The sequence below is a fragment of the Glycine soja genome, chromosome 3 (genome assembly GCF_004193775.1).
Source record: "Glycine soja cultivar W05 chromosome 3, ASM419377v2, whole genome shotgun sequence".
Lineage (NCBI taxonomy): Eukaryota > Viridiplantae > Streptophyta > Magnoliopsida > Fabales > Fabaceae > Glycine > Glycine soja.
Genome location: NC_041004.1, coordinates 2824987 through 2849937, shown reverse-complemented (window position 1 = coordinate 2849937; position 24951 = coordinate 2824987). Strand labels below are relative to the sequence as shown.

The following is a 24951-nucleotide window of genomic DNA, read 5'->3' as shown; positions in this document are numbered from 1 at the left end:
ATGCACTTGAAAATGTCTCCCTAACAAATATGGCCTCCATTTCTGAATGGCTATGACAATTGCCATTAATTCTCTCTCATAAACAGATTTACCTTGAGCCCTGTCAGATAAGGTTTGGCTCATGTATGCCACTGGTCTTCCTTCTTGCATAAGTACTGCACCTATACCCTTCCCTGAAGCATCAGTTTCTATCACAAACTCCTTGTCAAAATCTGGCATAGCTAGCACAGGAATAGTAGTCATTGCTTGTTGAGCTTCATCATTCCACAAGAAACTATCCTTCTTCAGTAACTGGGTGAGTGGCCACGCTATTTTACTGTAATTCTTTACAAATTTCCTGTAGTACCCAGTCAATCCTAAGAATCCTCTCAAGCCCTTGAGTTCCTTAGGAGGTGGCCATTTGAGCATGTCTTCTATCTTCTTGGGGTCAGCTGACACCCCCTTATCAGATATCAGATGGCCAAGATATTCCACTTCCTTCTGGGCAAAGGAACACTTCTTCTTGTTAGCATATAACTGATTCCTTCTCAACACTTGCAGTATTTCCCTCAAATGCAGCTTGTGTTCTTCTTCACTCTTGCTGTAAATAAGGATGTCATCAAAAAATACCAACACAAACCTCCTCAGATATGGTCTCAACACTTCATTCATTAGAGCCTGGAATGTTGAAGGAGCATTAGTTAAGCCAAATGGCATAACTAAGTACTCATAATGGCCCTCATGGGTCCTGAAGGCAGTTTTAGCAATATCTTCCTCCTTCATTCTAATTTGATGATAGCCAGATTTCAAATCAAGTTTGGAAAAAATAACTGAGCCCCCTAATTCATCTAATAATTCATCAATTACTGGTATAGGGAATTTGTTGGGAATTGTCACCTTGTTGAGAGCTCTGTAGTCAGTGCAGAATCTCCATCCTCCATCCTTCTTTTTAACCAATAAAACTGGACTTGAATAAGGACTGGTACTGTGCCTTATTATTCCAGCTTGCATCATTTCCTTCACAATCTTCTCAATCTCATTTTTCTAATAATAGGGATATCTATAAGGCCTGATATTAGGAATGACAGCCCCAGGTTTGAGCATTATAGGATGATCATGCTCTCTGATGGGTGGTAAACCTGTTGGCATGTCAAAAACTGCTGCAAATTCTCCCAGTATCTGCTGCCACTGATTGAACCCTTCTGCTTCCCTTACTTCTTCCAACTCTGCCTCCATAGACTGTATGTAAAAGCCTACCCCTGCATCAGCTAGAGCCTTCATCATAGCCTTCCAAGATGATTGCCTATTACACATAGTTGGGTCACCTTGAATGCTATACTTCTTCCCTTCAGCCTCCCACCTTAGGCACAAATTTCCAAAATTAGCTTCAATATTGCCTAAGCTAGCCAACCAATCCATTCCTAGCACCATCTCTGACCCTCCTAACTCCATCAAGAAGAAATGTTGTTTGAATTCCACACCTTGAATTTGGAACTGCAGGTCTTCACATACCCCCTGATTTCTTACCTTTTCACCATTGCCTACTTCAATGACATAACTAGGTGTCTCTGTCAGTTCTAATCCCAATTCCTCCACTAACTTTGAAGCTATAAAATTACTGGTAGCTCCAGAGTCAATCAAGGTAAGTACCTGCCTCTCCTTAATGGTCACCCAGACTTTAAATGATTTATTAGAAGTGAAACCTTCCTTGCTTTGTAATGACAATTGCAAGGTTTTCAACTCCCCAACAGCATCTGTTTCACTGTCTACCTTCTCTATCTCCTCTTCCATCTCTTCTTCCTCACTACCTCCTTCACACAGCCTCAAGCTCATATGCTTGAACTTGCAGATGTGCTCTCTATTCCACTTGTCCCCACATTTAAAACACAGTCCCTTCTTACTTCTCTCCTCTAACTCTGCAGGATTCAGTCTCCTACCTCTCACACCTTCCACCCCTTTTCCTTCCTCCTTCTCACTTACTCCACTTACTTTAGGTATTTCCCTTCTGTCCTTACCAAAATCACCAGGATTTCGAAACTTGGACCCTCCACCTTTATCCTTCCATTCTGTTCTATCTCTCCCAGTAATTCCCCTCCTCCTCAGAGCTTCATTTTTTTCTTCTAGTAACAATGCACGATCCATCATGTCAGCAAGATCATGATAGTCATACAACTTCATCTCTGCCTGCAACTCCTCCTTCAATCCATTGAGGAAAATGCTATCAAGCATTCCCCTCTCCTCCCTTCTCAATGGGGCTACCAACATCTCAAATTTTTCTCTATACTCCATGACGGTGCTATCTTGTTTCAGAATCAATAAAGGTCCTAAGGGATTGTGGAGTATTCCCGGTTGAAACCTTCGAATCACTGCCTCCTTAAACTCTTCCCAACTCCTCAATGGTGTTTGATCCTCCCACCATTGGAACCAATTCAACGCTCTGTCCTCCATCGCAATCATCACTACATCCACCTTATCATGTTCACGTACTTCATTCAGCCTGAAGTACCGTTCAACACGAACTAACCACCCGTAAGCATCATCACCCTTAAAAACAGGGATCTCCAACTTCCTTCTCCCGCCAAAATACCTCCGTTCGTTACCACCACCGTGCCGTCGTGGTCGGAAACGTGATCCATGTGATAACGTGCTACTATCACTCCCGTCGTCGTCATTGTTACGTGGATCTCCCCGACCTAGAGGTCTTCCCTGTCTCCGTCGAGGTCTCTCGTTCTGTTCCCGCAGCAGTTGACGGATTTCTACCACCGTCGCTTCCACGTTCCCCAATCGCTCTTCCATCGTATCGATTCTGTTCTCCATGATGTGTCTCGTAACCACCATCCACCGTTTAGATCGAAACCTGGCTCTTGATACCAAATTGATAGGTCTCAATCTGATATCCAGAAGTAATAAAACAGTAAAATAACAATTTTAAGATGAAAATGGGAGATATTATTGATGTAAATCAAGTTAGAGTTCAAATGGGATCTAACTTGTGAATTACAATGGATGAACAATGGAAATGAAAAATGCAGAAAACAGGCTAAGCATTTCGAGCTGCTTAGAAAACTCCCATGCAGTTTCTAACTGAATCCATACATGCCCCACTACTGATTATTCCCTCAGCATATAACGTTACAGCCCTCCTTTCTCTCTCTGCCACCTGTCCCATCACACCTTCCCCACTAAGTTAGTTACTCCTCTAGTGGGATGATCCCCTACACTTCCCTTGCCATGTTTCCTCGTGTATACTATCTGTTGCTTATCAGAAGCCATGAGACATTAATCCTCAGTTATATTTTCATGGTTAGCACAAATTCTCATTTGGTTAGTTTTGATGAGAAAGTTAATTTTTATTAGATGCCAACATCTTGTTGCATTCATTTATTGTTTTATATTTGCTTAGATAATATAATAAGACATTAGCCATAGGAAAAATTATTGTTTTATTTCTAGCTTTCTCCAATTTCTTAGATTATTATTGTGAAAAATCAATCCAATTTTGTGTTTCCAATAACACATACTGTTTTAATACTTCTTATTTTCATATTTTCATGTCATATCAAGTTGTCTATGGTTATCTAATTGAGATTCAAACACTTTTCTTCATGGATTTAAGGTGTTCCATTCAAACACACCTTAAAGCCACATAGAAAAGTGCTTGAATCTCAATTGGATAACCGTAAACAGCTTGATATTTTAAATACTGAACTGAATGTGTTTTCATTAATGGAAGCACAAAATTGGATTACTGTTGATTTATAAATTGGATTGAACTCTTCACAATTTTATAGGTAAGAAACTGGTGAAACCTAGACCTAGAACAATAATCGTTTCATACAACAAGTGCCTTATGTATTCTCTAAGCAATGTAAAACAATAAATGAATGTAGCAACAAGTGGACATCTGATCATAACTAACTTTCTCTTCAAAACTATCCAAATAACTTCTCAGATGGTAGCACCACGCTCCCTCAAAACCCTAGTGAATAATTCATATACAAATTCAATGGAGACATCCATATCCGTCATATCCATCGGATATTTGGTAAGAATCTTTTCTGTGAAAACTAACATATTTAATAAAGTATATCAATTACTTTGTTGCATAACCATATATACACATGCAAGGACAAGAAAATAGATCTAAAAGGCAAAAGTTATAACAATGGCAGACAAATTACGTATATATCATTTGTATATATCAAGAGGAAAAGAAAGTAGTGATAAAGAAAGAATAAAACAAAATGAAGAAGCTAAAGAAAGAAAATTATTATGTGATTGATGGTTCATGGTGTTAAAGTTTCTTACTGATTTGATTTAACAGTGTCGATGTAGGATTTCAAGACTGATTCTGGAGACCAAACGAGCTTGATGGTGTTAAAGGTTCTTTCACTCTGCATTTAATTGTCTTCACTTTCAGTTTTTTGAAGAAGGATGCATATTCCTGAAAAACGCATTTAAATTACGTAGATTCCTGATTATCTTTGATGGAAAGATTAGTTCTTGATTGTAGAACACAAATACACATAGTTAGAGTATGTAACACGAACAATGTAATTTTTTTCTCACCTGGGATTATACACACTTAAATTATTCCACCCTTACTAAAGTTCCTTGGGAAGTTAAAAAATTACATAGTTAGTGTATACCTGAGAAAAGTTTACGTGATCTCCTCAATTCAACAGGTTCTTTTCCCTTCGTAAGCATTTGACACTTCTAAGTCTCCCCATGGTCATATATAAAAGGAAACAAATATAGCTTGAGAATACAGTATAAAAAGCTAAGATAGTCCTAGACTTGGTTAAGAAATTCATAATCTTTAACTCATTATCATTAATAATAAAAGTTAGATTCAAGTCATTTACCTGATTCTTGATCTGCCGCACCACTCCTTCTCTCTGTGTAAGCAATATCCAAAGTTCAAACCCTTCCTACAAGAAACAAGAACATTGATTAAACCATAGTAATGAAGCCGTGACACCGCCGTCTCCACCTCCTCTTCTGCCAGCACCCTTTTGGCGTCAACACCTCCATCTATCATCTGGGATTATACACACGTACATCTCACTTCAGACCAGCAATTAAAAGCTTACTTGTACAACGTCATACCAGCAATTAAACACCCTAATTAACATCAAGAACCATACAAAGAAGAAAAGAAAGGTGGTTCCTTGAGAAGTTAAATGTTCTTACTGATTTGAGTTTTGACGGTGTCCATGTAGGCTTTTCAAAGTTGTTTCTTGATGGTGTATGTGTCCTCTTTCTCTCGATCTGTGGCTCTAGTTATCATCAGTTTCTGGGTCGCGATATGGATATCATGTGAGGGTTATTGAGGGAAAAATTGTGTTTCTTGGCCACCAAAAGAAGAGTGACAGAACATGATACGAAACAAACAGAAGAAGCACCAGCAACAGGGGTGCAAAAGGGAGAAGAGACCAAGAGCAAAAGAAGGGTAGTGAAGCCCACGTACCTTGAAGATTATGTTTGAGCTGAAGAGGGCAATTCCGAAAAAGGGAAATTAGAGGATCTCCACGAAATCATGCTTGCGGCACCTTATTCCCTCATGGGCAAAATAGCAATAGGAATTATGTTACTATAATATTCCTAGGATAGCATTTGTGCAAATTCTGTTATGGGAATATCTATATAATACGATGTAAATAACAAGAAAATGGTAGAAATAAGAATTTCCTTTTCCTCACCTTGTTAATTCTTCCTTTCCCCCTTGAATTTCTGGAGGAGCTGACCCTCGAAGTTCGTAATTCAGCTTGCACCTAACATTTCTGGTGCTTTCATTGCAATGTCGGATTCAAGCCCCACCCCTTCTGACAAACTCGAAGATGCCCTCCTCCGCCTTACGCAACAACAGCTCACCTTGACCAGCAAAATCGATGAACTCCTTCATCGTCTACCCCCTCTTTCTTCACCCAATACATCACCTACCCCTGTCCTTCCTCAGCCATCACTTTCACCTGCATCAGTCCACAAAATGAAGTTAGATGTGCCTTGTTTCGACGGCACTGACCCCTCTGGTTGGATCTTTAAGATCAACCAATTTTTCGAGTACCATGGCACTCCCGCTCATGAGCGTTTGACCATAGCCTCTTTTTATATGGAGGGAAGGGCCTTAGCATGGTTTCAATGGATGTCAAACAACGGCCAATTTACTTCTTGGCCGGTGTTCTTACATGCTTTACAGACCCGATTTGCCCCATCTCAGTTTGAGGATCCCACAGGGGCGCTTTTCAAATTAACACAGAAGGGAACCGTGAGTTCTTACCTGTCTGAATTTGAAGCCCTCGCCAACCGTGTCATCGGACTGCCCTCTGCCTTTCTCCTCAGCTGCTTCGTCTCTGGCCTTTCCCCTGACATACACCGCGAGGTGTAGGCACTGTAACCTCTGACCATGGCGCAGGCCGCAGGCCACGGGCCTTGCTCGTCTGCAGGAGGAAAAATTGCTGGACCATCATCCTCCTCCTCGAACTCGTCCACCCTTTATCACCACCACGACCTCCCCGCGAGCCAACCCCATTACTCTCCCACCTACACTCTTGTGCCTACCCTCACCCTCAACCGTCACACCACCCACGTTCCCACCCTCCCTCTCCTACCCACACCACCGCGCCAACCCTCGGCCTACAAACGGTTGTCGCCAGAGGAGATCGCATCGCGCCGCGAACGCGGGCTTTGCTTCACATGTGAAGAGAAGTACCATCGAGGGCACAAGTGTGCCTCTCGGGTCTTCCTTCTACTTGTGGAAGGCGATGACCCTCCTGATGACCAAATAAACCCTATAGACCCACAAACAGACCCACCCGACCCTGACCCGGCCCACTACACTTATAATTCATTTGACCCGGTTCCAACCCAAATAAGCCTGAACTCACTAGCCGGCCACGTAGCACCAGAGACCCTTCGTTTAGTGGGGACTATCTCCGACCATCGGGTGATCATCCTCATTGATGGGGGAAGCACCCATAATTTCATTCAGGAATAGCTGGTCACGCATCTGGGCCTTCCATGTCAACAGACAAGCCCACTTCGCGTAATGGTTGGCAATGGCCAACACCTTGAATGTAATCGTTTATGCGTGAACATTATGGTGAATATCCAGGCCGCGCAATTCACTGTGGATCTATATGTGCTCCCAATTTCTGGCGCCAATGTAGTGCTTGGTGTCCAGTGGCTTCAATCCTTAGGTGATCACGATGCCAATCTCCGGCAACTATCTTCCCCACAATTTCGACATTTCTGTCGAACTCATAGCCCTGGCTTTTGCTTCCATATCACTATGCTTTCCAATGAGGCCCCATCCACGGATGCTCCGACATACCCTCCTGCACTCCAAGCTCTGCTCTTTCGGTTTGCTGCTCTGTTCCAACAACCTCAGTCATTGCCGCCGGCACGAAGCACCGATCACCATATATAGTTACTTCCACAGGCCCCACTAGTCAATGTTCATCCCTACCGGTATCCTCACTTCCAAAAGCATAAAATCGAGTTGCAGGTGGACGCGATGCTTCAGAGAGGATTCATTCAGCCTAGCACTAGTCCATTTTCATTGCCGGTCTTACTGGTGAAGAAGCATGACGGCTCCTGGAGATTTTGCGTAGATTATCGGGCCCTCAACGCTGTTACGGTCAAGGACCGTTTTCCAATCCCAACAATTGATGAACTCTTAGATGAATTGGGAGGCGCTTGCTGTTTTTCCAAACTGGACCTCTTACAAGGTTACCACCAAATTCGCATGCATGATGCCGATATACCCAAAACAGCCTTCTGAACCCATCACGGCCACTATGAATTTAAGGTGATGCCGTTCGGATTATGCAACGCTCCTTCGTTATTCCAAGCTACGATGAACATGTTATTTCGTCCTTACTTGCGCCAATTCATCATTGTCTTCTTCGATGACATTCTGGTTTATAGTGGATCCTTTGAGGATCATCTGCGCCACCTCGAGACTACATTTGAGGTATTACTCGCGAACCAGTTTGTTTTGAAATTATCTAAGTGCTCCTTCGCGCAGCAACAGGTGGAGTATTTGGGTCATGTTGTCTTTGCCCCAGGAGTGGAACCAATACCTTCAAAAATCTCCGCCATCCAACAATGGCCAATTCCTCAATCCACGCGGGACTTACGCAGTTTTCTCAGACTTGCCGGGTTCTATCGCCGGTTCTTCCACGGCTATGCGACCATTGCGGCACCTTTGGTCAAAGCCACCACCCTTTCCCCTTTTCACTGGTCAACCCAAGCTCAACTGGCCTTTGACCAACTCAAGGAGGTTCTATCTACAGCGCCGGTGCTGGCCTTGCCAGATTTCACCAAATCATTCACATTGGAGACCGATGCTTCAGGAGTGGGGATGGGAGCTGTCCTCTCACAACAAGGCCACCCCATCGCCTTCTTCAGCAAGCCCTTCACCGTCAAGCTTCTGCGTTCCTCGGCTTACATATGAGAGCTCTGTGCCATCACTACGGCCATGCGCAAATGGCGTCAATACTTGCTGGGCCGCCGTTTTACCATTCTCACCAACCACCGTAGCTTGAAGGAGCTTCTCACTCAAGTTATCCAGACCCCCGAGCAGCACCTGTACATGGCCAGATTGATGGGCTACGACTACGACATCCAATATCGGTCAGGATCCACCAATCATGTGGCTGATGCCTTATCTCGGTTGCCAGAAGAGCAATCCACGTTGACCATGATTCTCTCCATTCCATGCTTCTCCTTCCTAAAGGAATTACGGACGCAGCTTGATGCCCATCATGACTACGGCAAATTCCGGCAAGCAATTCTTGCGGTCCCAACCAAACACTCTAGTTTCTCAGTCACACAGGACTTCGTCTTGCATAAAGGCCGTATTTGGGTACCCCGCGACTTACCCATGATCACCACTCTGCTACAGGAATATCACGCCACACCCACCGGTGGGCACGCCGGAGTCACTAAGACTATGGCTTGTCTATCGGAAAATTTCACTTGGCCGGGACTCCGGGACGACGTCACTCATTTTATTGCCAATTGTTTAGATTGTCAGCTCACTTAGTATGAAGCAAAGAAATCAGCAGGCCTGCTATGCCCCCTCCCAATTCCCAATCGTCCATGGGAAGATTTATCCATGGATTTCATTATCGGCTTGCCCTCTTATCACGGACAGACTGCAATCTTCGTAGTAGTGGATCGTTTTTCTAAGGGCATCCACTTGGGTATGTTGCCCACCTCTCATACGGCTCACATGGTGGCCTCTTTATTCTTGAACATCGTGCTCAAACTTCACGGCCTTCCTCGGAGTATAGTTTCAGACAGAGATCCTTTGTTCATTAGCCAATTCTGGCAGGAGTTATTTCGCTTAAGTGGCACGGTCTTGAGGATGAGCTCAGCTTATCATCCTCAGAGTGATGGGCAAACTGAGGTCCTCAACCGTGTAATTGAACAATATTTGCGGGCCTTTGTTCATCGCCGGCCAGGGAATTGGGGTAAATTTTTGCCGTGGGTGGAGTGGTCACATAATTCCTCCTGGGTTGTGAGTTCAGGCGCCACACCTTATGAAATTACTTATGGTCGCAAGCCTCCTTCCTTTCCTGAGTATCTTGCGGGAGCCTCAAAGATTGATGCTGTTGAAGAATTTCTCGTGGATAGGGATGCCACGTTTCAATCTGTTCGAAAGAAATTACTAAAGGCTCAAGAAACCATGAAAAGGCACGCTGACAATGATCGTAGAGATGTAAGCTACAAAGTCAATGAGTGGGTTTTGGTGAAACTCAGACCTCGTCGTCAGTCAACGGTCAAAGGTACTCAAGTACACTCAGGAAAGTTAGCAAAACGCTTTTATGGCCCATTCAGAATTTTGGCACGTGTCGGGACAGCTGCATATCGACTTGAGTTGCCAGCAGAAGCCAAGATCCATCCTGTTTTTCACTGTTCGCTGCTTAAACCTTTTAAAGGCAACCCGACACCACCTCACATTACTTCCTTGCCTACTCATTTCATTAATGGCCAACCTGTTATTGCCCCTCTCGCTATCCTGAATTATAGGAAGATTGCTGATTCCTGTGAAGTACTTGTGCAATGGAAAGGTCTGTCCCCAGGTGACACATCCTGGGAAGATTGGTCTGCATTACGCCAAGCTTACCACCTTGAGGACAAGGTGGATTTCCATGGGCCATGGAGTGATACGAAACAAACAGAAGAAGCACCAGCAGCAGGGGTGCAAAAGGGAGAAGAGACCAAGAGCAAAAGAAGGGTAGTGAAGCCCACGTACCTTGAAGATTATGTTTGAGCTGAAGAGGGCAATTCCAGAAAAGGGAAATTAGAGGATCTCCACCAAATCAACCTTGCGGCACCTTATTCCCTCATGGGCAAAATAGCAATAGGAATTCTGTTACTAGAACATTCCTAGGATAGCATTTGTGCAAATTCTGTTATGGGAATATCTATATAATACTATGTAAATAACAAGCAGATGGCAGAAATAAGAATTTCCTTTTCCTCACCTTGTTAATTCTTCCTTTCCCCCTTGAATTTCTGGAGGAGCTGACCCTCGAAGTCAGTAATTCAGCTTGCACCTAACAGATCACCTGCAATGTTATCAAGTATTAGATATTTAGATTTTATTTAGATATCTTTATCCATGATAAGATTGTTATTAACATATATTTTTCATAATCCAATTATTTTTCTAACATAGCCATATAAATAATTAATAGCAATCACATTAACAGATGATTGTACAAAAGTTGAGCACTTTCTGATGCTGCTCACATGTTGTGTGTCATGTTCAGGTGCCTCATTAGCAGTAGAATGCAAAGATGGGAATGAAATTAATACCAAGATTGAAGAAAGAAATGAAGAAAACATGTGAAGAGAATCAAGGGATGTACTTTAAGATTGATACGTACCAGAATGTTGTGGCCTCAGCTGCCACCTCTTGTTCAGTGAAACCAAGATGGAGAACACATTCTCAGCTGGAATTTTTTTCAAGCAAGCCTATTAAAAAGCAAAACTTTTGTAACCAAAAACAAAGTGTTCCAAACACCAAGGCATATGGTTATGTGAAAAATGAGTTTTCTCCCATAAGACATGCCATATGTGTTACTGTTAGTATACCAAACTGAAAAGCAAAACCAATTGAAGGCAAACAAGCACAAAACTTTCAGTTATCAGAGAACAGAGAGATGCTTCAACCATGGCTTCTTAAATTTTTGTTTTACACAAATATATTTTTAATAGGCTGTGATGTCTGCACAATATGCATATGTACTATATGGAATAAAATTAAATAAGAAGTGAAGACAGAGAAGGATAAGACGAATTCTAAATAACAGCGGTTATGTATTGAATTAATCATCTCCAGTTAATTTCATCAATTAGTGTAATAATACTCTTAGGTACATTTTTTAATAACAATTCTTATAACATAGGCAAGAATAAAAACAACGAAAAAATTATGAAAAGAAATCAGTTATAGGATAGTCTCTGGCCACTGAAGATACTCTGGACAACAAGTAAAAAATCAGTAATAAAACATAAGTTAGATGTAAATTAATTATTTTCAAGGATAAAAAAATACGTCCAAATTGAGTGAGCCAAATTTAAGTCAATGCCTCTCAAAGCGCTTATATATATATCCATAATCATTCATTAGAACAACATTACCAACTGATATACCTGACATAATATCCACATTCTAACACACAGAGAAAGAGAGAAAAGAGACACTTACACTATTAAGCTTGGTCTCCAGAAACAGTCCTTAAAAGCTTACATGTTCAAGAGGCACCAATGATCTAATGCCAATTCCTATAATTAGGATGTCTAAGGAACTAGGTAACCCTTTAACTTGGAAAAATTATTAGTAGCAGTTTACTTTCTTAATCTCTGGTCAATGCTATTTTTGTGTTAGATTCAATCTAAATTTCACAGACATAAAAAACCACATTTGATTTTTAGGATTATATCTATTATTAATTAAAATGTATACCGATTGTTTACTGAGCAACTAACAAGTTTTTTTAGCTAATAAAAAAATTAAAAACTAATTGAAACAACTTGTCCAACATAGCCGAACTAAGCACACACCTAATGTTCTTATGACTTCAAAATAAACATCTTTTGTAAATATTTGGCGTTCCACCTTTTTTAATTTTGAATCACTGCCTTGCATACTCTGAGAAGCCATGAGACATTAATCCTCGGTTATATTTTCATGGTTAGCACAAATTATCATTTGGATAGTTTTGATGAGAAAGTTAATTTTTATTAGATGCCAACATTTTGTTGCATTCAGTTATTGTTTTATATTTGCTTAGATAATATAATAAGACATTAGCAATAGAAAAAAATTATTGTTTTATTTCTAGCTTTCTCCAATTTCTTAGATTATTATTGTGACAAATCAATCCAATTTATAAATCAAGAAAAATCCAATTTTGTGTTTCCAAAAACACATACCGTTTCAATACTTCTTATTTTCATATTTTCATGTCATATCAAGTTGTCTATGGTTATCTAATTGAGATTCAAACACTTTTCTTCATGGATTTAAGGTGTTCCATTCAAACACACCTTAAAGCCACATAGAAAAGTGTTTGAATCTCAATTGGATAACCGTAAACAGCTTGATATTTTAAATACTAAACTGAATGTGTTTTCATTAATGGAAGCACAAAATTGGATTAGTGTTGATTTATAAATTGGATTGAACTCTTCACAATTTTATAGGTAAGAAACTGGTGAAACCTAGACCTAGAACAATAATCTTTTCATACAACGAGTGCCTTACATATTCTCTAAGCAATGTATAACAATAAATGAATGCAACAACAAGTGGACATCTGATCGTAACTAACTTTCTCTTCAAAACTATCCAAATAGCTTTTCAGATGGTAGCACCACGCTCCCTCAAAACCCTAGTGAATAATTCATATACAAATTCAATGGAGACATCCATATCCTTCATATCCGTTGGATATTTGGTAAGAATCTTTTTTGTAAAATCTAACATATTTAATAAGTATATCAATTACTTTGTTGCATAACCATATATACACATACAAGGACAAGAAAATAGAGCTAAAAGGCTAAAGTTATAACAATGGCAGACAAATTACGTATATCATTTGTGCATATCAAGAGGAAAAGAAAGTAATGATAAAGAAAGAATAAAACAAAATGAAGAAGCTAAAGAAAGAAAATTATTAATTATGTGATTGATGGTTCATGGTGTTAAAGGTTGTTACTGTTTTAAGAGTGTCGGTATAGGATTTCAAGACTGATTCTGAAGACCAAACGAGCTTCATGGTGATAAAGGTTCTTTCTCTCTACGTTTAGTTGTCTTCACTTTCAGTTTTTGGAAGAAGGATGTATATTCTCGTAAAACGCATTTAAATTACATAGATTCCTGATTATCTTTGATAGAAAGATTAATTCTTGATTGTAGAACACAAATACACATAGTTAGAGTATGTAACACGCATAATGTAAATTTTTCCTCACCTGGGATTATACATACTCAAATTTTTCCAACCTTACTAAATGTCCTTGAGAAGTTAAAAAATTACAATGTGTGTAGTGTATACCTGAGAAATGTTTACGTGATCACCTCAATTCAATAGGTTCTCCCCCCCTACGTACGCATTTGACACTTCTAAGTCTCTCCATGGTCATATATAAAAAGAAACAAATTTAGCTTTAGCTTTAGCTAGGATTCTTGATCTTAGCATATAACTAATGATGGATAATTAGTGTAACACACACGTTAGGTTCTTTTCCTTCCCACACAATTGAATTAGAAAAGTTTGATCATGTGTACCTGCTGGAGCCAGATATGCATGAATCCACATCCCCGAAGTTCTTTTGCCTAACCATGGAAAATAAGAATATTGAACTATGCTGCTTGCAATCTTTGTCAAAAAAAAAAAAACGAGAAGAAAATTCTCCAGGCTCTTCCATCCGCGTCCTACTCACTTGACACTTCTTGAGGAATGCCATGTTATATATTGCTCCATTTTATAACTAAGTCTAGTACTCTACCCCGTAATACGTCAAAGTGCACCGTTATATATTGCTCCCTTGATTAATTATTCACCCTTTCACGATATATATCCAAATTAAGACCTACCCAAAAAACAGAGTCACAAACCACAAGCTCGTTTGATCTCAATAAAATTCCTTCAAAGCCTACATGGAAACACTTAAATCAGTAAGAACCTTTAACTCAGAAAAAAAAAATCAGTTCCGAGTGAATTGGATTGTAATCGAACCTAAATCAAATTAATTTTTTTCGAACTAGTTGAAGAAAAAATAATTGTATTATCTTATAAAACCAATTCTGTTAATTAAATTTTCTACAAAACCAGTTGGGTTAATTGAATTGGTTTTCATTTAAATATTTTTTATTTACAAAAAATAATTCAAAAACTAGGTCGAAACTGATTCGGCTCTTGAACTAGCTTAAAATGGATTAAAAATTAGTTCGGTTCAAAACCATTATTTTAAAATCAGTTCGATTTCGAACCGGTTTCTAAATCAATTTGACTATTTCAATATAAATTCAAAAATGTTAAAACAATTTGAAATCCTTTCGGTTAAGTTACGGTTCGGGTTTTTTACCGAAGTAGTTTATACATACCCCTACACGGACCTTGTAACTGTGTTGGGAGTTGCACCCAACGAGCATATGAATCGACTACCAAGTTTTCCTTCCATTGTTCCGCACCATGCAGCCGTGAGGATATTCCTGTGCCCCTCATTCCTTAAATTTCTCATACTTCATGCATCGCAAACAAACCCAAATTAATCATATTGAAATTCAAACTAGAGATCCATTTGCTACTAGTACAATTTTTTCTAAGTTAATTGATAAATTGATAAATTTTTAAAGAAAGAAGCATTCATATAATCTTGGAACATATTTTACTTACAAAAGATTCTTGATCTATGAAAGAAAGATTCTTGATGTTAGCAAATATGTAATGATCCCTAATTAGTGTAACACACATTTTTTTTTCACACAATTTAATTAGAAAAGTTTTATCAAATGTGTCCCTGCTGGACCTAGATATGCATGAATCCATGTACACGGCGTTCATTTGCCTAACCAAGGAAAATAAGAGTATTGAACTTTAGGTAACAAAAAAAAAAAGAGAATATTAAATTAGAAGTTATTTAACAAAAAAACTTGTTTATTGAACCGTTAACTAAACTTATTCAGATAATAAAAAAAATTAAAAAAATCATCTGAAATGACATGTCAAGTATAATCAGACCAATTAAACACACGCCTAGCGTTCTTATGACTTTAAAATAATCATCTTAAGACAGAGAAGGATATTGAATTAATCATCTCCAGTTAATTTCATCAATTAGTGTAATGATACTCTTAGGTACATTTTTTAATAACAATTCTTATTGCATAGGCAAGAATAAAAACAACGAAAAAATTATGAAAAGAAATCAGTTATAGGATAGTCTCTGGCCACTAAAGATACTCTGGACAACAACTAACAAATCAGTAATAAAACATAAGTTAGATGTAAATTAATTATTTTCAAGGATAAAAAAATACGTGCAAATTGAGTGAGCCAAATTAAAGTCAATGCCTCTCAAACCGCTTATATATATCCATAATCATTCATTAGAACAACATTACCAACTGATATACCTGACATAATATCCACATTCTAACACACACAGAGAAAGAGAGAAAAGAGACACTTACACTGCTAAGCTCGGTCTCCAGAAACAGTCCTTAAAAGCTTACATGGACACTGTTTAATCACTAAGCACCCTCAACTACAAGAAGCACCAATGATCTAATGCCGATTCCTATAATTAGGATGTCTAAGGAACTAGGTAACCCTTTAACTTGGAAAAATTATTAGTAGCAGTTTACTTTCTTAATCTTTGGTCAATGCTACTTTTGTGTTAGATTCAATCTAAATTCCACAGACATAAAAAATCACATTTGATTTTTAGGATCTATATCTATTATTAATTAAAATGTATAACGATTGTTTTTTTGGGCTTAATGTACACGTACAGCTTTAAAAGCTTACTTGGACAACGATAAAAGTTACGTAAAAATACTTGTTTACTGAACAACTAACAAGTTTTTTTAGTTAATAAAAAAATTAAAAACTAATGGAAACAACTTGTCCAACATAGCCGAACTAAGCACACACCTAATGTTCTTATGACTTCAAAATAAACATCTTTTGTAAATATTTGGCGTTCCATCTTTTTTAATTTTGAATCACTGCCTTGCATACTCTGAGAAGCCATGAGACATTAATCCTCCGTTATATTTTCATGGTTAGCAAAAATTATCATTTGGATAGTTTTGATGAGAAAGTTAATTTTTATTAGATGCCAACATCTTGTTGCATTCATTTATTGTTTTATATTTACTTAGATAATATAATAAGACATTAGCCATAGGAAAAAATTATTGTTTTATTTCTAGCTTACTCCAATTTCTTAGATTATTATTGTGAAAAATCAATCCAATTTATAAATCAAGAAAAATACAATTTTGTGTTTCCAAAAACACATACTGTTTCAATACTTCTCATTTTCATATTTTCATGTCATATCAAGTTGTCTATGGTTATCTAATTGAGATTCAAACACTTTTCTTCATGGATTTAAGGTGTTCCATTCAAACACACCTTAAAGCCACATAGAAAAGTGCTTGAATCTCAATTGGATAACCGTAAACAGCTTGATATTTTAAATACTGAACTGAATGTGTTTTCATTAATGGAAGCACAAAATTGGATTACTATTGATTTATAAATAGGATTGAACTCTTCACAATTTTATAGGTAAGAAACTGGTGAAACCTAGACCTAGAACAATAATCGTTTCATACAACAAGTGCCTTATGTATTCTCTAAGCAATGTAAAACAATAAATGAATGTAACAACAAGTGGACATCTTATCGTAACTAACTTTCTCTTCAAAACTATCCAAATAGCTTCTCAGATGGTAGCACCACGCTCCCTCAAAACCCTAGTGAATAATTCATATACAAATTCAATGGAGACATCCATATCCTTCATATCCATCGGATATTTGTTAAGAATCTTTTGTGTAAAATCTAACATATTTAATAAGTATATCAATTACTTTGTTGCATAACCATATATACACATGCAAGGACAAGAAAATAGTTCTAAAAGGCAAAGTTATAACAATGGTAGACAAATTACGTATATCATTTGTGCATATCAAGAGGAAAAGAAAGTAGTGATAAAGAAAGAATAAAAGAAAATGAAGAAGCTAAAGAAAGAAAATTATTAATTATGTGATTGATGGTTCATGGTGTCAAAGGTTCTTACTGATTTAAGAGTGTTGATGTAGGATTTCAAGGCTGATTCTGGAGACTAAACGAGTTTCACGGTGACAAAGGTTCTTTCTCTCTGCGTTTAGTTGTCTTCACTTTCAGTTTTTGGAAGAAGGATGCATATTCCTGTAAAACGCATTTAAATTACATAGATTCCTGATTATCTTTGATAGAAAGATTAATTGTTGATTGGAGAACACAAATACACATTGTTAGAGTATGTAACACGAACAATGTAATTTTTTTCTCACCTGGGATTATACACACTTAAATTTTTCCACCCTTACTAAATGTCCTTGGGAAGTTAAAAAATTAGAATGTGTGTAGTGTATACCTGAGAAAAGTTTACGTGATCTCCTCAATTCAACAGGCTCTTCTCCCTTCGTAAGCATTTGACACTTCTAAGTCTTCCCATGGTCATATATAAAAAGAAAAAAAATATAGCTTGAGAATACAGTATAAAAAGCTAAGATAGTGCTAAACTTGGTTAAGAAATTCATAATCTTTAACTCATGATCATTAATAATAAAAGTTAGATTCAAGTCATTTACCTGATTCTTGATCTGCCGCACCACTCCTTCTCTCTATGTAAGCAATATTCAAAGTTCAAACCCTTCCTACAAGAAACAAGAACATTGATTAAACCATAGTAATGAAGCCGCGACACCGCCATCTCCACCTCCACTGCTGCCACCACCCTTTTGGCGTCAACACCTCCATCTATCATCTTGGATTATACACACGTACATCTCACTTCAGACAAAAATTAATCAAGTTAAACAATAAAGCAAAAGAGAAAGAAAAAGTAACACCATAAAAATTATTAATTAAAATGTATACCAATTGTTTCTTTGGGCTTAATGTACACGTACATCTTTAAAAGCTTACATGTACGACGTCATATCAGTAATTAAACACCCTAATTAACATCAAAAACCATACAAAGAAGAAAAGAAAGATGGTTCCTTGAGAAGTTAAATGTTCTTACTGATTTGACTTTTGATGGTGTCCATGTAGGCTTTTCAATGTTGTTTCTTGATGGTGTATGTGTCCTCTTTCTCTCGATCTGTGGGTCTAGTTATCATCAGTTTCTGGGTCGCGATATGGATATCATGTGAGGGTTTATTGAGAGAGCAATTGTGTTTCTTGGCCACCAAAAGAAGAGTGACAGAACACCTGCAATGTTATCAAGTATTTAGATATTTTGATTTTACCTTCCAACTTCCAAGTTCTGTCCAGTTTGCCTTTATTTTCCTAGAGTTAATTTTTGAAAAGATAAATTTATAATAAGCATTAGTTTCGCTACATCTATGCCTTATCTGATATTACCTGAATGATTGCCAAGGCAATTCTGTATAACATGAGATCAGTGCTATTATCCCGAACAATTTGTACTTGCTCACCAAGTATCCTGAAGAGATCAACAGCAGCTGGGGTATATAGCTTCCCATCTTCAGTTTTCTTAGGGGGCTGTGTTCTATCAGCCTCCAAAATATTCAAGTACCATTTCTATAAACATTAAGAATAAAGCTTAGTCTTATGTATGATAAAGAAGTCACCCAAGAAACATCACAAGATATTTAGGATTACCCTAGTCGTAGCTTGCATTCTCTCAACATAAGAATTCATAAGAGGATCCATTGCACCACTCTCAGAACACACTTGGGCTAGAGACTCATCGACTCCAAGCCCAATCAGATTATCTTTGTATTCAACCACCCATCCAGTTACCTGCTTCATAAGAAAACATAAGCATAGATGTATAATTTTCCCATAAAACATTCAGAGGGAGAAAAAGAAAATATAGAGAACAAGAAAAACAATGATGACTAAATTTAGAAATGAAGACTTCTAGCTGAAGTAGATGAAAAAGTGGAAAGATAACAGAATAAAAGGGAGTGGGTGAGGAGTGCAGGGGTACAACAAATTGTATGAAAGTAGAGACTAGAGAGTGCGGCCAGGGCTCCTAATCCAGGAATTGAGACTTTAACTGTAATTCTCACCAAAAAACTGACTCTAGGATCCAAACTCAGATCCCGGAACAAGAGAGAATTGCAATAAAATTCCATTCTTAGCATGTAAGTTACTTTTCTGATCCATTCTATGTTAGTATCACATCACAACGTAGTCTGTAATACAGATGAATAGGAAAGCAAGTAACTTAATTTCCCATATGCTAGAGAGTAGGAAAATTTAAGGCTGGCTCACCTTTGTCTAGGAAGAAAATGACATTCTAACTTCTAAGTATGTAACATGTTATACATAAATAATAACTCCAGAAAAATACCTTTAATATCTCAATGTTTGTTAATTCATTCGCCCTGTCGCTAAGCAATCTTAGCATCTGAATAAACCTCTCAGTGTACAGATTTACCATTAGCTGGAATATCTCGTATCTGCCAGAATTAGAACAAATAAAACATGTACATAAAGAAGCCCTCTACCAATAAAGTAAACACTTGTTTAGATTAAGTGAAATGTGTAGTTTGACTCGGATAGGCTCAAGCATGGGTTTAGGATGTGTTTCATAGAGAAGCCAGTCCAAAGGCTGTGAAGATTAAAAAGGTAGTATATTCAATATAGAGAAAACCTTGGAGGAAAGCAGGGAGCTACATAGTCATAGACATCTCCAAGCTCTTCCCCAATCTATATGCCACAAAAGAAACAAGGTTCCATCAGTAATAGGGAATAAAAGTGGATCTCATGTACAGGAAGCTGCAAATGATATGATATTTTGAATAAATTACAGTAACAATTATACTGTAAATAAGTGATCATGAGAAGAACTATGGAATATGACTTCGTTGCATTAACCAGTTGGTATAATTGACTTCAGCACTTCAAAAAGTTGACAGAGTGAGAGGGAGAAGAGGGTGAGAGGTGAGAAATAATTTATGTATTACAAACGAGATTAAAATGAGCATATATTTATCCACTCAATAATATATCAACTTATACAAATATGAATATAATAAGTGAAACAGGATTCTGGAATTGCCTTGTATGACTATCAGCTTTTAAAAGGGTTATGGAGGAGATAAAGTTAACAGCATTTAAAATTTAAAATGGGATATGGAAGCCCTTCCCCCTTCATTTCAGATTAAGGGTGTGTTTGATACACACAAGGTACAACACAAAGAGAACAGCACAGAACAACTACATAAGTTACAGAACAACTATTTATGTTTACACTGTTTGAGAACAAGATCCTGGTCCCACTCATGGTAACAAGTTCCAGCTACTGTTAGCTAAACAGTGATCAAGTCATTTACCATACCAGACTCTACATTAGCATTAAAAAAAATCTCTAGTTTCTCTCGCATACAAATACTAGCATGCACGATGATTCTTCTATTATCATATGAAAGAAGTAATCAACTGAGGTAGGGTAGCAGAAGGAGAACAAAAGTAAAACAGATATTTAGCCCTGGTGGGGAAAACAGAAAATAAAAGATCAGAAGCTAAAATTTCAGCCTAACATACTGCTCGTGCTTCCTCTAAAGCTGCTTTCAGGTCCTCAAACACAAGCTGATTCATAAATTAAATTAACAGTGAGTTGCAAAAAATAGCATATTCTCATGAGGGCAGTACGTGGGATTCTGCATATTTTGTAAATTTGTAGCAGGAGAGGGAATATGTAGAACAGTAAAATCAATTAACCTCATTTAGAAGCTTGTTAAACCGTCCTTCTACAGTCTTCCTTATTTGCTCATAGCATTTATCTTTATAGCCTTTCCCCTGAACCTTCAATTTTTGCTGCGTTAAATTTTTTGAAGAAGCCATTGCACTTGTTGATTTTCTGAAATTTACCAGCGTCAACAGAATTTTGAGTAATGAGAGAGAGTTGGGAGGATTCTCCTGACAGATCAGCTTGGTATGGGGTAAAAAAAAATTATGGAATGGTTCATTAGTAAAAAAAGTATTGTAAACTAATGCATAAGTTTGTCACCCTATTTCTATGCCCATACCTGGCTGACCATAATAAGAGATGATAATGTTGGGAAATATCCACAATAAAAATCTAAGCATAAGTCTCATGAGTCATGACCAAACAAGCAGGTATAACAGAGAGAAATAAGACAATTTTTTATTGCACGGGAATGAATGTGAAAGTTCTAAACTGTGTCATGATAAATCTGGATAAGTTTTCTAACAATATTTTATGTGACATTGCAATTGAGTAACACATGGACTGTGCTATTGACTTAGCAAGTTAGTATCACTGCTGTCAACGGCAAATGGAGCCCCACGGCAGAGGCCAAACAGCCACCATCGTGCAATGGTGGATTGTGCAGCGGTCAAGATTGAATATAAAAAAGGTATCAAGAAAAAAGTATTTAAAAAAGGGAGTTGCAGATCATACCACAATTAAAGCATATACTTTATGTTTAACAACACAACAAATCCAAATTAAAGTCGATGCCTCTCAAAGCTATATATCCATAATCATTCATTAGAACAACATTACCAACTGATATACCTGACAGAATATCCACATTCTAACACACACAGAGAAAGAGAGAAGAGAGACACTTACACTGTTAAGCTTGGTCTCCAGAAACAGTCCTTAAAAGCTTACATGGACACTGTTTAATCACTAAGCACCCTTTAACTTGCAAAAATTATTAGTTGCAGTTTACTTTCTTAATCTCTGGTCAATGCTATTTTTGTGTTAGATTCAATCTAAATTTCACAGACATAAAAAACCACATTTGATTTTTAGGATCTATATCTATTATTAATTAAAATGTATACCGATTGTTTCTTTGGGCATGCATGCAATAAACAAAGCATAAGTGCAAAACTTATAGTTTACAATGTGTGTAGTGTATACCTGAGAAAAATTTATGTGATCTCCTCAATTCAACAGGCTCTTCTCCCTTCGTAAGCATTTGACACTTCTAAGTCTCCCCATGGTCATATATAAAAAGAAACAAATATAGAGAATACAGTATAAAAAGCTAAGATAGTCCTAGACTTGGTTAAGAAATTCATAATCTTTAACTCATATGATAATTAATAATTAAAGTTAGAGTCAAGTCATTTACCTCATTCTTGATCTGCCGCACCACTCCTTCTCTCTGTGTAAGCAAAATTCAAAGTTCAAACCCTTCCTACAAGAAACAAGAACATTGATTAAACCATAGTAATGAAGCCGCGACACCGCCATCTCCACCTCCTCTGCTGCCACCACCCTTTTGGCGTCAACACCTCCATGTATCATCTGGGATTATACACACTACATCTCACTTCAGACAAAAATTAATCAAGTGAAACTATAGTAAACAATAGAGCAAAAGAGAAAAAAAAAAAAAAGTAACGCCATAAAAATTATTAATTAAAATGTATACCAATTGTTTCTTTGGGCTTACAAGGACAACATCATATCAGTAATTAAACACCCTAAGTAACATCAAGAACCATACAGAGAAGAAAAGAAAGATGGTTCCTTGAGAAGTTAAATGTTATTACTGATTTGACTTTTGACGGTGTCCATCTAGGCTTTTCAAAGTTGTTTCTTGATGGTGTATGTGTCCTCTTTCTCTCGATCTGTGGCTCTAGTTATCTTCAGTTTCTGGGTCGCGATATGGATATCATGTGAGGGTTATTGAGGGAGCAATTGAGAGAAGAGATCCTTACTAAAGGCGAAGGGGAGAGAGAGAGACAGAGTATTAATATCTAAAGAAATTTGCTGGAGCAGATCAACACAATATAAGAAAAGATCAACTAAAAATAGAAAAAAAGACACAGCCCTGGACAATTCTTTGGACTTAGTTTTCAAGCATCATGTCATCCTTGCCAAGTCCCTCCAGAAACATGGTAAAACTCTGTCTTCTCATCTATCTCACTTTTATTCCATTTTTCTCTCTATCCCTCTTCAATTTTTGTCAAATCATATATTTATCACATCAATTATTTTGTCTCTCTTCTTTTAATTTTTCTTTCTACAATTTCTCATTGGGGTCAATAGTCTAATCAAAATGAATCCCACTAGAAAAAGTGATCTTCTTCTAATTCTTGATCTATGTTATTGATTCAACGGCTAGGACCCTCAGAATCAGTTAATGTTTCTTGCTTCACCTCACGCACACCCCTCTCAAGAATAGTTTCTCTGCCTTGCATGCCAAGACTAACCCTCTTGGACTCACCTTGGCCACCCTCAGAACCCTAGCAATTCATCACCATAAAATCCATGAACACAATGATCAAGGCCGTGATACGTACCTTGTAACCGTGTTGCGATTTGCACCCAAGGACCATGAATCGATTACGAACTTTTCTTTTCACACCATTCAGCCGTGAGGAAATTCTTCTGTCCCTCATTCCTTAAATTTCTCATGCTGCAGGCATAACAAACGAACCCAAATTAATCATATCGAAATTCAACCCAGAGATCCATTTCCTACCAGTACAGTTTTTTTCTCTAAATTAATTGATAAATTTTGAAAGAGCATTTTAATTACAAATATTCTTGATCTATGAAAGAAAGATTCTTGATCTTAGCATATAACTAATGATGGATAATTAGTGTAACACACACGTTAGGTTCTTTTTCTTCCCACACAATTGAATTAGAAAAGTTTTATCGTGTGTACCTGCTGGAGCCAGATATGCATGAATCCACATCCCCGACGTTCTTTTGCCTAACCATGGAAAATAAGAATATTGAACTATGCTGCTTGCAATCTTTGTCAAAAAGAAACGACAAGAAAATTCTCCAGGCTCTTCTATCGGCGTCCTACTCACTTGACACTTCTTGAGGAATGCCATGTTATATATTGCTCCATTTTATAACTAAGTCTAGTACTCTACCCCGTAATACGTCAAAGTGCACCGTTATTTATTGCTCCCTTGATTAATTATTCACCCTTTCACGATATATATCCAAATTAAGACCTACACAAAAAACAGAGAAAGAAAAAGAGTTACAAACCACAAGTTCGTTTGATCTCAATAAAATTCCTTCAAAGCCTACTTCGACACACTCAAATCAGTAAGAACCTTTAACTTAAAAAAAAAATCGGTTCTAATTGAATCGGATTGTAATCGAACCTAAATCGAATTGATTTTTTTTCCAACTAGTTCAAGAAAAAATAAGTGTATTATCTTATAAAACGAACTATGTTAATCAAATAGTTTCTATAAAATCAGTTCTATTAATCGAATTGGTTTTCATTTTAATATTATTTTTTATTTGAAAAATTTAATTCAAAAACTAGTTTGAAACTGATTTGACTCTTGAACCAACTTAAAATGAGTTAAAAATTAGTTCAATTCAGAACCAATTTTTTAAAATTAGTTCAATTTTGAACCTGTTTCTAAATTAATTTGACTATTTGAATATAAAATCATACCATTTTAAAATAGTTGGAAATCAATTCGATTAAGTTACGTTTTTTGACTGAAGTAGTTTATACATACCCCTACATGGACCTTGCAAATGTGTTGCGAGTTGCACCCAACGAGCAGATGAATCGACTACCAAGTTTTCCTTCCACACAGTGACGGATCTACAGCCAGCCTACGGTGTGTACTTGCACTCCCTCATTTTTTAAAATTCATCAAATTTATAAATAAAATTTTATATTTTTATATTTTATTTCATTTATATTTATATAATTGA

The 24951-nt window shown here is 37.3% G+C and overlaps 1 protein-coding gene and 1 long non-coding RNA gene across 2 annotated transcripts; both read right to left on the bottom strand.

Annotated features, from left to right (window-relative positions):
* Nucleotides 1-10845: 10845 nt before the first annotated feature.
* LOC114405880 lies at nucleotides 10846-24058 on the bottom strand. Its single transcript, XR_003665304.1, has 3 exons — nucleotides 23924-24058; nucleotides 23553-23668; nucleotides 10846-10968 (listed from the first exon to the last, which is right to left on the bottom strand). It is a non-coding gene; the product is annotated as an uncharacterized LOC114405880 (long non-coding RNA).
* On the bottom strand, nucleotides 18377-21158 carry LOC114405878 (exocyst complex component SEC6-like). The gene is made up of 7 exons (XM_028368397.1): nucleotides 20988-21158; nucleotides 20811-20855; nucleotides 19918-19973; nucleotides 19615-19723; nucleotides 18918-19058; nucleotides 18657-18836; nucleotides 18377-18503 (listed from the first exon to the last, which is right to left on the bottom strand). The coding sequence occupies exons 1-7, from the start codon at nucleotides 21108-21110 to the stop codon at nucleotides 18450-18452; spliced, it is 708 nt and encodes a 235-aa protein (XP_028224198.1). The 5' UTR covers nucleotides 21111-21158; the 3' UTR covers nucleotides 18377-18449.
* Nucleotides 24059-24951: the final 893 nt, after the last annotated feature.

Coding starts and splice junctions, on each gene's coding strand:
- LOC114405878 (XM_028368397.1), bottom strand. CDS start 21,110: ATGGCTTCTTCAAAAAATTTAACGCAGCAAAAATTGAAGGTTCAGGGG. Junction 20,856..20,987: donor TTAACAAGCTTCTAAATGAG/GTTAATTGATTT, acceptor TTTATGAATCAG/CTTGTGTTTGAGGACCTGAA. Junction 19,974..20,810: donor CTTTAGAGGAAGCACGAGCA/GTATGTTAGGCT, acceptor TGTGGCATATAG/ATTGGGGAAGAGCTTGGAGA.